The following is a 13282-nucleotide window of genomic DNA, read 5'->3' on the forward strand; positions in this document are numbered from 1 at the left end:
TTTACATTAATGATCTGCCAAAAATTTTGCAGACGGTTCAAGGAGTTGAGCCAATTTTATATGCTGATGATACTAATGTAATTGTATCAGCACCATCGTTAAACAATTTGTCCTTGAGGGCATCTAGAGTTTCTGAACTCCTGTGTGAATGGTGTACACAAAATCTTTTGAAACTCAATCCTGACAAGTCTGGACTTATATACTTTTCCAATAAAAATAAACCCCCTGCTTTATTGACCATTGATCTAGGGGGATCACGCATACCCCAGATTTCTAGTTCCAAGTTTCTCGGAGTTGTTTTAAATAAAAATGTGTCATGGGACGAACATATATGCAATCTTCGTAACAGGTTGAACTCTATTTGCTTCCTTATCAGAAGTATCAGGAAAACTGTAAGCCTTGATATTTTACTCTCAATTTATTACGGAGAATTTTATTCTTTAATTATCTATAGTATTCTGTTCTGGGGTTCTTCCACCCATTCTGATTCAATTTTCAAAGCTCAAAAATGTATAATACGATTAATATGTAATGCTCCTTTTAATGCACCTTGTCTTTCCTTTTTCAAAAGGTTAAATATTTTGACAGTTCCATGCATTTACATTTATGTTGTAAGCATGTTTGCTAAAAGAAATTTATTTAATTATATGTCTAATGACAATGTTCATTCCCACCAAACTAGAGCCTGTAGAGATCTGCATCAAACATATTGCAGGACTTTAAATGCATCCTTGGGGCCTAAATCCATGGGCCTTCTTGTGCTGAACAGGCTCCCTACTGATTTTAAGTACGAAATGGACCCAGTCCTGTTCAAAAGGAAAATAATAACGTTTTTAAGGAAAGAACAGTTTTATTCCGTAAAGGAATTTTTGGGGAAAAAATAATTATATTTAATATGGAATAAATTTTATGTACTTCATTAACTTCTTTTGGTCAAATTATGGTGCCATACACTTGTGTATTTTATCTTATTATTGTCTGCAACATTTATATGTATATGACGTGTCCTATACACTCAACTCATGTATTTTTTACTGTGTTCAGTGTCCGCTGGGCAAATAAAGGTTATTATTATTATTATTATTATTATTATTATTATCAATGGAACAATTGTTTTTATTCATTCTGTTTTATTAGGGAATTACAGTCCCTATAGGGAATATCTATCCCTATAGGGAATAGGTGTCCCTATAGGGAATGGGTGTCCCTATAGGGAATGGGTGTCCCTATAGGGAATGGTAGTCCCCATTGCCAATTCCCTATAAGGAATTTTAATGGGTATTTTCAATGGGGAATTACAGTCCCTATAGGGAATAACTGTCCCTATAGGGAATGGGTGTCCCTATAGGGAATGGTAGTCCCCATTGCCAATTCCCTATAAGGAATTTTAATGGGTATTTTCAATGGGGAATTTTTAACAGGGATTAGATAGATTTTATTTGACTTTGACGTTTATACATAAATAAAATTGGAGCATTAGTAAACATTGGATTATCAAGTAGAAAAGCCAACTTTACTGCTCTGTCTATGCCATTGTAAGTTTGCAATTCATGCTCATCTAGAATGAAATTGTTATACATAATTTTATGCCCTCGACCCAAGCCCAAGGGTGATGAGTAACAAATTTTACAATAATTTTTTATACACATATTCCTACGGAAAGGGAATCTACTCGAGAGTAACTATGGCATGTAAGCTTCTACCGATGATGCTTGGTTTCCAAATCTAAAAAATTACCGTGTAAGCTTGTGTAAGAGGCGCACCCCTATTTTGAGGATCGAAGCTATAAAGAAAAAAAATTTTGCAACATTTTTTTAATCCTATCGTGCGGTGTTGCAGACGTATGCCTGGAATTTCGACAGTTATCGAAATGTCCTCTTTCAGTACTATTTGAAAGAGGAAATTTTGATAACTGCGGCGGCATAAGAGGGAGTAGAAAGAGTTCCGATCCTCTCTTTGCATACGTTGTACAAAGCCTTGGATAATATCCCAATGATTTTTTTACCTACTTACCTCCCATGATTAAGCTTCTTGAAGAGGTCATGAACAGCATTAAAATCAGGTCTCATATCAGCTGCTTCTGCCCAGCATTGCCGCATGATATTTATTGCCTCTGGAGGTGCTGCACCCTTGCTAACTGATGGTCGTATTAATGGGGGAGGACGTTTAACCTTCTCGATGATATCTGTAATTTGCAAACATTGAAGTTTCTGTGAAAACTGACGAGAAATCCAACAGACAAAACATGGAGTTCGATACCGATACATAAACAACGGTAGCCAGTAATGCGCAGCATCAAAATGCTAAAAAAAGAATAACATAAAGTTATAGATGAACATATCATACAATGAATGAGTGCTATATGTAATGTACTCTCCTAAGAGAACACAGGCATCCTTCATTTTCTCTCTAGCACTTGAACCCTGAATAGGACTCCAGCACTATAGCCACGGTTGGACCATGATCTCCACGACTTCGGCAAACTTAAGATTGGAAGCCAAGGCCTTACCCTGATTTGTGAATAAAATTTTGCTGGTGTTTTAGAAAAAAAAACTCTACCTAAATAGAAATAATGATGGAAGACTACAAATGGATTACCTCTGGGAAAACACAAAAGTGATACAGAGAGAATTGCAATTACAAAAAATCATCATTAGTTTTTCTGGTGGGGCACTGGGTAAGGCTGCTTATGGTACAATAAACTTTAATTGCTCAAGAAGAGCAGAGATCACAGCATATGACTTGATCAGGCAAAAATTTCAGATATAGTTTACAAATATGAGCTAACTATTAAATCTACTGATTCAAAGCAATAGCATTTAATTTGAAAATGGTATTTGGGAATGTGTTCAGCTTAAATACATCCAGCACATACCTTCAGGCGTGAGTGATAGCATACAAAAGGGCTCCCCTCTCACAACAACCTCCTGCATTACTATTCCGAAGCTGTAAACATCTCCTGGCTGACTGCCTTTCCTTCGTAAGGCTTCATCCCTTAGAAGTTCAGGGGCTGTCCATAGAAGCTCTGACAAGGAGAAAATAATTACAGTACTATAAGTCAAGTTGCTAATAAAGTACAATAACTGGATATTTTAAACAGAAGGAACCAGTGGTCTCATGGTGGAACGTGCCAGAATGCCGCTTCAGCTTTGGTAAGCAAAAGACATAGGTAACAGTCAAATAACACTTTTATCAATTTTGTTCCTTTAAAAGTTCTAATACATATATGCAATTGTAATCAAAGCAAAAAAAATTGTAACAAAATGTAAATAATAAATTGTGATTAAAAACAAACAGAATAATATTTCACTACTAAAAAAAAGTTAAGGAAGTCAAGAGCATTCCGGCACTGCTGATTTTGCCATGACGTCATTCAAAGGAACACAAGGAACACACACTTACTCATGCATTTACGACTTACACCATACCTAATTATGACTTCTAATAATGAAGATGCAGAATCAAGGGATAAAAAATGTAGTTGAATTCAGTGGCGCAGCGAGGGGGGTTTTGGGGGTTAAAACCCCCCCCAGAACGCAGAGAAATTTTTAAGTTTAATCCATGTTACTTAATTGAATTGATATTACTAATAGAATAGTGTAAGGATTAATAAAATATCCCTCAGAAAGTCGTAAAACTCACTATTTTGAACCATGTATCTTGAAATTACACAATTTATTAATCCCGCACCTATTGCTCATCCTGGTGGGTATTCCATATCCCCACACACCCCAGTATTAGTTGCACATAAACCCCCCCCCCCCCACCCCCAGGCTTAATTCCTAGCTGCACCCCTGGTTGAATAAATGGAAGTTTTGCAGTGGAGAACCCTCCTTGGTTCCTACTTGGTGTAGTGATTAAACTTACAAACTATAGAAACAAATAATGATAAAATATGAAAGCTGGAAACTTACCTCTTGCTGTTTTAGATGGTGGAGTCAAGTTCTGAGCAGCGTAGAACGATGGGAGGCCATAGTCGGTGACTTTGAGGACCCACCTGGCATCAATGACACAGTTCCGTGATGTCAGATTGCCGTGGACCTTAATAGGGCAGGAGTGAAGGTACCTCATGCCCTGGGAAGGGAAAATAGGAGAAAATCAATGAATGATGAGCTTCAATTGGAGATTTAACACTTTTCAACTATGGCTGCGGATTTTAATTTGATAATTTTAAGGTAAATGATGGCTAATTACTATGCTTGGACCTCTGACCAGAGCAGACTCTTGACAGACAGTTTGATGAAATATTGTTCCATTCATCTGTATAGAAATAAAGGTGTAAAATGTTTGAAACGTGGTGTTACAGAAGAAGGATGAAAACCAAACCAAGAGCCTACTCCACTGTATTATGAGAATTATCGTATGAAGAAGATAATGGTTAATGGACAAGTAGAAGGGAAGAATGGCAAAAGAAAGCCTTGAATAAGACATGTGCAGCAGGTGATAGAGGATGCAAAACAGAATACATAATTACATCAATGGTAAAATATTAGCTAATAGGAGAATGGAATGGAAATCTCCTTCAAACTATGTATTCTTTGTATGTTTGCTATGGATGACAAGCCTGCAGCTGGCAGGGAAGGAGGAATTAAACCTACCCTACAAAATTTGGGAAGATATAAAATTTGGTAAGTATCTCTAACCAAGGCCGTAGCCAGAAAATATTTTGGGGGGGGGGGTTTGGAATAGTAGACAAACATAAAATTATTTTTATAAGATAAATAAAATAGCGTATTCGGTTAACTATACATATTTATTATAACCCTTAAAGGAAAATATAAAAATATTATTATAAAATTGAATTTAGCCTTCTAGCTTTTTTTGCAGCGACCAAATGAATGAACTCCTCGATGGCGATGTCAATTCTGCGGTCCCTCAGGAGGCTCATAAGTCTCTCACCTCTCTACTAATTCACAGCAATATTATTTCACACACTGCACTACAACTACACATACTGCACCTACAAATTCGCTTAGATAATTATTGACTTAAGTCGCATTGGACTACTAGATGACCCTGCGCCGCTATATAATAATGTCATGTGAGCACCAAGCGAGCATAAAGTATCAATTTAATTTTTTTCATTTCAGAGGGGGATCAATCCTCCTTGATCCCTCCCCTGGCTATGGCCTTGCCACTAACCAGTGGCATAGTCAGGATTTTGAAATGGGAGGTGTTTACTAGAGATTTCAGGGCCCTTCCGGAGAGTATGGAAAAGACTTCAGGGCAAAGGGGGGTCCGAGGATTCTTGATGTCGGAAACAATATTTATAGGACTCAAAACAGTATTTTTGTACGAGTATTTATTAAAATAAAGTATTTTCTTATTTATTGAGACTATCCTCTTTTAAAGACCCTTGGTCGCGACACCGAACCCCCTCCCTCCCCTGTGGCTATGCCACTGCCTTTAGCCCCTCTGAGTGAATCCCCAAAAATATGTTCCCCCTCCAAAACCACCAAACAAATTTTTATGGCTGTCACCTTGCTGGTGATGGCTATTCCATCATTGAAAACACCTTTATCCACCCAGAGGACGGGGGAAATGTTGAGCGTTTCATTGAAACATTGGCAGCTATGAAGCGTGACCCAATTAGAAGCGTGAGAATAATTCACAGCAAAGGAATGTTTACACTCAAGAAAGCAAAGTGTGTAATTTTAGAACTATTCAAGGTTCGCTCTGATAGGAGTGGTCCAGGAGAGCATTTCTGATAAATATCAGAAACTTATTCCATAATAGCTTAGCAATACAAATTCTTTGGATACACCAAACAAAAATCCCCAAGTGTGGGGGACAAAGGATTAATGTGTGGTATCACATGCCTAAGTCCACGAATATTACAGAAGAGGATGCTCAAGTCACTCTCTAAACGTGTTGTCACCCACTGCACCAGTGGCGTAGTCAGGAATTTCATTCAGGGGGGGACCAGGGGGGAAAATTTTCGAAAAACAGGGTACAAAGTTGAGGATGTTAAACTGCTTTTAACACTTTTCATAATTGGAAAAAACTTCATTTGTTAAAGAAATATTTGGTAAATTCATGATTTTTCAATATTTTGTTTTCTTTTATGAAGGAAAATAATTGTGCTATTATATTTCAGGGGGGGGGTCAGGACCCCCCAGGCCCTCCCCTGACTATGCCACTGTGCATTGCACAGTGTGCAAAGTTTAGGAAAATTTTAATTTATGTGATTATACTCTATAATACACACATAAAAGGCAATGCCATCTTATGATAAAAAAGGTTGCAATTGTGTTTCCACAACATTTGGCAATATGGGATGCCCCGCAAGAGGGGGGGGGATGCAGTATCCGCCACTGCCTCAATGCAGGGGTGGTGGCTGGGGCTCATTATGGCCCCCTTTACATGAGGGGATTCGGTGGTCCTTCCCAGGAAAACTTTAGGAAGTTGAACTCCTGGAGATGGCTTTTGAATCATAAAATTTTTTTGTGATAATTTCACAGAAATTTATAACATTTAATAATATATTACAGTTCTATTATCTATTTGGTGGATTTGTTCCAAAACACTGCATTAAAATCTAAAAAAAACTATAAAATAACAATTTTGAATAACCCTTTCAAAAAAAGCATCAGGTTCTCTTTTATCTCGTGACACCTTTATTGTATTTGTTGTCAGGGGTGCCGCTAGGAATTAAGGCCAGGGGGGGTTTAGGAGCCACTAGACCTGAGGTGTGTGGTATACCCGCCAGGATAAGCGGGAGGTGCAGGGGCCCTCTCTCAGAAAATTTTTAAGATGAATGGTTCAAAATAGTGAGTTTTATTGCTTTCTGAGAGATATTTTATTAATCCTTACACTCTTCTATAAGTACATCAATCAAATTAAGTAAAATTAATTGAACTTAAAAGTTTCTCTCAGCTATGGGGGGATTTTATCCCCCAAAACCCCCCCCCTCGCTGCGCCACTGTTTGTTTTTTATATAAATATTTGCAGTGAGCATGCTTTAATAAAGCAACTAATAAAACTTAGAATTTTATAATTGTAAAAAAACTTTGGTTCAAGTAATCTGAGTCTTTTTTTATTGCACATTTCATATGCACGCTTCACGATAGACTTATGAGTTTTGGGGCCCCTCAGCGATTGTCGACCAGACGATCTGACCAGACCACAGTTGCAACTTTTTTATATCATATGCTTCCATGAGCGGTTGTAAGTTCACTCCACTGAAAAGGTGACCCATTAACAGGGCTGGGCAAGATACAGGCTTAGAAACTTATTCCATAATAGCTTAGCAATACAAATTCTTTTTTCAAATGTTTTTTTCAATGATAAGGAATGAAAATTATATAAGAAATGAAAAGGGTGAGGACGACGTGGTTCCACAAGTTGTGAATTCCCAGGAGCGCGTCCCCGTGGGGGCCGGAAGACTTCAGGGAACTCCCACCAGCCTGAATTCCTCCGACATCCACTGTGCTGCAGAACCAAGACCACGCTGCCCTCAAACAATTAAGGCGAAAAATTAGGTATATGAACACCGATCCTACCGGTAATCATGGTAATCCCTCTGGAGTAAAAGGTCCAGTCACGAGGCTGGCCTTTTTCGCGCAAAATTTACTTCACCAATCTATAATGTGGACGAGGCTGTACCAAAAGAGATTAAAATAAAAATTCAAAAAACTGCTCCAAATGTATTTGAAATGCAAAATACAAAATACCTTAGAGTTGAGTATTTGAAAAACGAACTACAAAATAATAATCTCTTGAGCAAAATGCTACAGATGTGTTATAAGAGATAATAAGAGATACTTCAAAAGTATTTCACAAATGTATTTTTTATTTTAGACCGTAAAAATTACAAAAATCTCTATTTGAAATACGAAATATAAGATGCATTAAGGTCGTTTTTTATCAATTACAAACTACAAATGTATCTAAAATACGTATTTTAAAATACTTGTATTTGAAATACTGCCCTGCTTATTCACTTCCGCAAAAAATGACCAGCACGAACATAGTGCGCGGAGTATACCCGAAGCTCAAAATACAGCCGTGATGACCAGTGAGAACTTTCACGAAGAAATAACATTCTTGCCTATCGCGATACCAAGGTGAAATAATAGGTAAAAAATTACCGAACCACGATCAATTCATCGATACCACGATCAACATAAATCACTAAACCCGCTTAGGGAAACAGCTAAGGATAACTTTCTTAAGATGTATGAAAAACTGAGATACCGATTGCACTTAAAATTCGTTACTGGCTTAAGAGTATCAGTCATGATCTGTAATAATGTTTTGCAATAAACAGTGTTTTTAAGTTTCATTTTGAAAATGTACTTGTCTACCATGACTTTTCATTAATATTTTAGCTAGAAAAAGGAAGGAAAAAAAAGTTGTCGGTGGGGCTCGATCCGGTGACCTCTCTATTGACAAAGTCTTAATTTTTTTCAATGATAAGGAATGAAAATTATATAAGAAATGAAAAGGGTGAGGACGACGTGGTTCCACAAGTAGTGAATTCCCAGGAGCGCGTCCCCGTGGGGGCCGGAAGACTTCAGGGAACTCCCACCAGCCTGAATTCCTCCGACATCCACTGTGCTGCAGAACCAAGACCACGCTGCCCTCAAACAATTAAGGCGAAAAATTAGGTATATGAACACCGATCCTACCGGTAATCATGGTAATCCCTCTGGAGTAAAAGGTCCAGTCACGAGGCTGGCCTTTTTCGCGCAAAATTTACTTCACCAATCTATAATGTGGACGAGGCTGTACCAAAAGAGATTAACAAATTGAGATAATCTAATTTCGACATTTACGCCAAACATTTGGCGTGTATCTCACGTTCGTACAAAATTTCATATCGCCGAAGCAAATCAATATATGGCTCCATAGTGATGGACTATTGTTGCCCACTTGAGGTTTAGTAATTAGAGTAATTTCACTGTGGTGCTTCAGTTTTTAATTACGCTGTGGTTACTTCTGGATACTGAAATGTAATGCAAAAATAAACGCGGAAAAACTAGGACATACGTGAGCAAATTGGACCGACTGGCCATTATTTTTCTTTTATCGTGACGTATTCCTCGTTAAAAACTGCCGTCATCTTTGTGTTCTCCTATCACATTTTTCAGTCTTTTGCCTGTGCCTCGAATTTAAAAAATCGCATGAGAAAAAGCCGAAAAAATTTCAAATTTGATATACAGGAAAATGTTGACGAGGGTAAAATTTATACGACAGGAAAATTTCAAGATTATAGCACATATTTGAAACAAGTGATAAGGCAGAAAATGAGACGGTCCGAGCGCGAGTGATACATCCTCGCATACATTCGCATATACATCGGCGGAATTAGGGGGGGGTAAGTGCCCACCCAAACGCTTAAAAAATAGACAAGATATTTTGTACGGTTATCAATACGTTCGTTTTGCTTTGTGTATTACGGAGCCTCAATCATTTAATTTTAGATTAATAACTTTCATATTAAAATAAAGAGAAAATTATGGTATGTTGTTTTTAAACTCAATTATGAGAAGACCGTTTGCCTGTGAGACCCTTGTGCCCCCCAGAAAAAATCCTGGATCTGACCCTGGTTCTAATCTCAACTATCCTATTAAACCTCCATATTTGAGTCTCGGCGTGGGTGATGGTGAAGTTTTTGGAGGAGGCGACCGACAGGTGAGCTCATTTTTTAGGCGAATTCCATCCCTGATGCATATACCTTTGCACCTTTGCGCGCAATTTTCAGAAATTCAAATTTGCGGCCAAATTCGACAAATTGAAGAAAAATTGGTTAATAAGCTCATTAAAGATGGTTGAAGCGGTAATCGTATTAAGTACCAATAAGGACGACTAAGTTCATGAACCATTTGCATTTATTTAAAAGCCGGTTTCAATGGAAGGCTAGTTATCCGATCGGATATACAAGAGTGGGATTTCTGGTGAACGACAGTAAATAAACCGCAATCTCGACCCGCTATATCCTTTCGACAATTTGATTGAAAGAAAATAAAATTTCCATTTCATCGAAGCTTGTTTTGCATCAGTCGGTGTAATTCACTGGAACTCCTACCTCTCTAAATTCCTCCATTGACCAATGCGATTAAACTCATTGGAAAGCCCACGGCTAAAATTGCGCTCTGCGAAGAATAACATTTCGGTAGCGAATGAGAGTATGACCAACTATTCGCATTGCAGGCTTTAATCTGTTTCTGGGAAATTGACTGGATTGATTTTGAATTTTGATTTCATTCGTACCAACAATTCGCGAGCTCACAGATATCAGTGCAATCTCTCGGCTCTACCGACCGAGACCCGCGAAAAAATGGTCTTTTTGAAAAATCAAAGGATTGAAAAATATTAACTTGCTTCTCGTGGTCATAAAGTCCAAGGTAATTTTTATCACGTGCTTTATCAAAAATATTCAGGTGAAATAGGTATATGATTCAAAAGAACTAATTGTAAGTGAAAATCGGTGAAGTGCATTAATCCGCTACACAATGACTGCCTTTTAAATAGCAAGGTGCCTTGAATGACACTATAGGTTTTTTATCCCCTGTCTCGGCATTCGAACGATTATTTTAGTAAAAAATTGTCCATCTTCACCCAGAAAATTCAATTTCGAACTCAAGAGTCTTTGATCAGTTGCCAACTTCCTTACAGAATTTAGCCACTTCACGGCAATAATTTATTACTCGAGTAAAATAGTAAAATAATCGTCTTAAGTCGAGAAGTCAGAAGCAGTAATGTGTCATTCTCGCATTACGCAATGTAATGTAAAGTAACATCCCTGTTTCCCTGTTTTATTTAACTTCCATACGACAAGTATTGTACGTACAGTACATATAATGCACGCCAAAATTAAACACCTAAGTCTAATACAAAAAATTAATATTTTAGATGCAGAATATGTAGCTCTAAGATGGAGCAAGAAGAGCATTTTGCAACGACGAAAATCATGCTGAGAGTACAGGTAGTCCGGGTAGTGGCTATTACCATGGTATATATCCACAAAATTTGAATAGCAAGTGTTGTTTAACTGAAGTCATTCTAAATTTTAGATATAATTTATCCGTGGCATATGGATTAGTAATATGTTTTGCCAGCTCGTTCGTTCCTCGCCGGAGTTGAGCGACCAGTAGATATATAAGGATATTGGTTGAAATACAATAGAGTGAAATGTTATCGCCTTTGGCCAACCAGGTGAGTTGCATCCCCAATGGGACTGCATAGATGAGACCCAGCTCCATCCCAATAGAAGGCTGATTTCTGTTGCCACTCTATACCATATTTCCGAACTGAAGGCGGCTGGGTGGAAAATAGAAAGTAGCCAATGGGAAGCGCTGCCCCTTCCACCTCTCCGTTCTCCTCCATCCCCTTCCCTTTTCCACTCCGCTCCCCTCCATCCGGCCGACCGGCGTTGCCAGCCTTGGGAGTAACGGTACTTTCGGGGGCGGCAGAACGAGCGCCAAAGCGATCTCCAAAGATTCGGCTTGGCAACACTGCCAGCTGGAGAGCGATGTTCACTGCTCGGAGTTCGGAGAGAGACTGCGGGATCTTCCACACTTTCTCCTGTCGCTCTTCTGTGATTGGCTAGAAGAGTGGGTGGGTTGCGAGCACGCTCAAGGTCAGCCGCCTTCAGTTCGGGAATATGGTATAGTCGCATTGTAATCGGTATCCAAAAATGTCTGCGGCGCGGTGATGAGTGCAATGTAATCTTTTTTCCAATATATTGCATAATATTGTTTGTAATAGCTAGTAATAGCATTGAAAATTTATGAATTTGATAGATCACATCATCATGTATATAAATTGTGGTTAACACTCCTACTTTCCCCGTGAAACTCGGATCAATATGTTCATCAGCGACGCGAGTGGCCACTTTTGTAAACCCATTTAAATGCGCCATGGGCGGCAAGAGTTTTCTTACCTGGGTAGCCGAATTACCAACGATGGAAGGAGCAAGAAAGAAATACTCAGTAGAATAGCGCAGGTGAAGAGAGCTTTTTACAAAAAGAAGAATCTTCTTACAGCTGAAAATACCAGCATAGAAGTAAGAAAACAATTCATCAGATGCTACATATGGAGTATGTTTCTCTATGGAAGCGAGGCTTGGACGTTGACAGCAGCAGAGAAGTCAAGAGTGGAAGCATTCGAAATGTGGTGCTACCGAAGAATGATGAAGATAAAATGGATTGACTGTGTAAGTAATGAGGAAGTGCTAAGAAAAGTGGGGTAAAAGAGAAACCTAAAAACCTTAGGCAGAAGACGGGACAACTTCGTTGGCCACATTTTGAGGCACGATGGCCTGATGAAGACAATCGTTGAAGGACAAGAGGATGGGAAAAAGGGCAAGGGACGGCCCCGAATGAGTTACTGAGGACAGGTTATAAAGGATGTAAAAGAGAAGAAATATGTAGCTATGAAAAGGTTAGCGGGTAGGAGAGAGAAATGGAGAGCTGCGACCATGGCTGCGTCAAACCAATTCTAGGATTGTTGACTAATGATGATGATGGGCGGCAACGCATATAGAGACCGACTTTAATCTGACTTTTTTGTAATGTAGATTCCGTTTAATGGGTCCACCGGTTACTTGTGGCATTCGCTTAATTGGGGCAGATCTTGAAGAACAGAACCCAATAGAGGAATATCCCAGAGCATTCTCCCCTTAATTGGCACAGCATACCGCTTTATTGGGCCATGAGTAGGCGACAGAGACTCTACACTCGTGACGAAATTAAATTTTTTTGTTTTCAGAATACTATTTTTTAATATTTTCCTCCTTTGGTTTACTCTTATTTTTCACAAATATTCTTATTCTTGCCCTATTTTGAAAGCTCTTGTTGCTATACTATCCGCAAGAGGATAAGACTTTTATTTAATAGGACTTAGTAGAAGACACTCATTCATCGTCGCCCGAGGCTGTGAAAAATATTTAATGATAATAAATTAACTCAACTCGCTGATTTATTAATCAAATTAATATTTTAATAAACTTGTGTTGCATTATAAATATTCTTTAGTCTTCTTTCTATCATTTCAACGCTTGTTTATGCCCATATACAGGATAGTTCGCCTAATTGGGGCAGCCGCTTAGTTGGGGCAAAAATCACAAGTCCCGATATGCCCCAATTAACCGGAATCTACTGTATTAGTGTTCATACCATACATGCGGTTCTAGCTCGTCGAATCGGCCTAGTTACAAAGTTATGGACACGGAGAGAAGCCGCTAACCTTGGCCTTCGCAAACTGGATGCCTCAAGGGCAAAAACGATCCACCGGCTGGATCCGTGTCGACTTTTCATGCATCCCCTCCGTCGGTATT

General features: G+C 38.6%; 1 protein-coding gene across 1 annotated transcript in view; it reads right to left on the reverse strand.

The window, feature by feature from the left end:
• Positions 1–13282, reverse strand: part of LOC124161073 (retinal guanylyl cyclase 1-like) — a 524211-nt gene that overhangs the window by 29042 nt on the left and 481887 nt on the right. The window contains exons 16-18 of the mRNA XM_046537245.1: positions 3915–4074; positions 2876–3025; positions 2014–2185 (exon numbers count right to left, since the gene is read on the reverse strand). Coding sequence (XP_046393201.1) covers positions 2014–2185; positions 2876–3025; positions 3915–4074 — 482 coding nt within the window. The remainder of the gene's footprint in view (positions 1–2013; positions 2186–2875; positions 3026–3914; positions 4075–13282) is intronic.

The sequence above is a fragment of the Ischnura elegans genome, chromosome 6, assembly GCF_921293095.1.
Source record: "Ischnura elegans chromosome 6, ioIscEleg1.1, whole genome shotgun sequence".
NCBI classification, from domain to species: domain Eukaryota; kingdom Metazoa; phylum Arthropoda; class Insecta; order Odonata; family Coenagrionidae; genus Ischnura; species Ischnura elegans.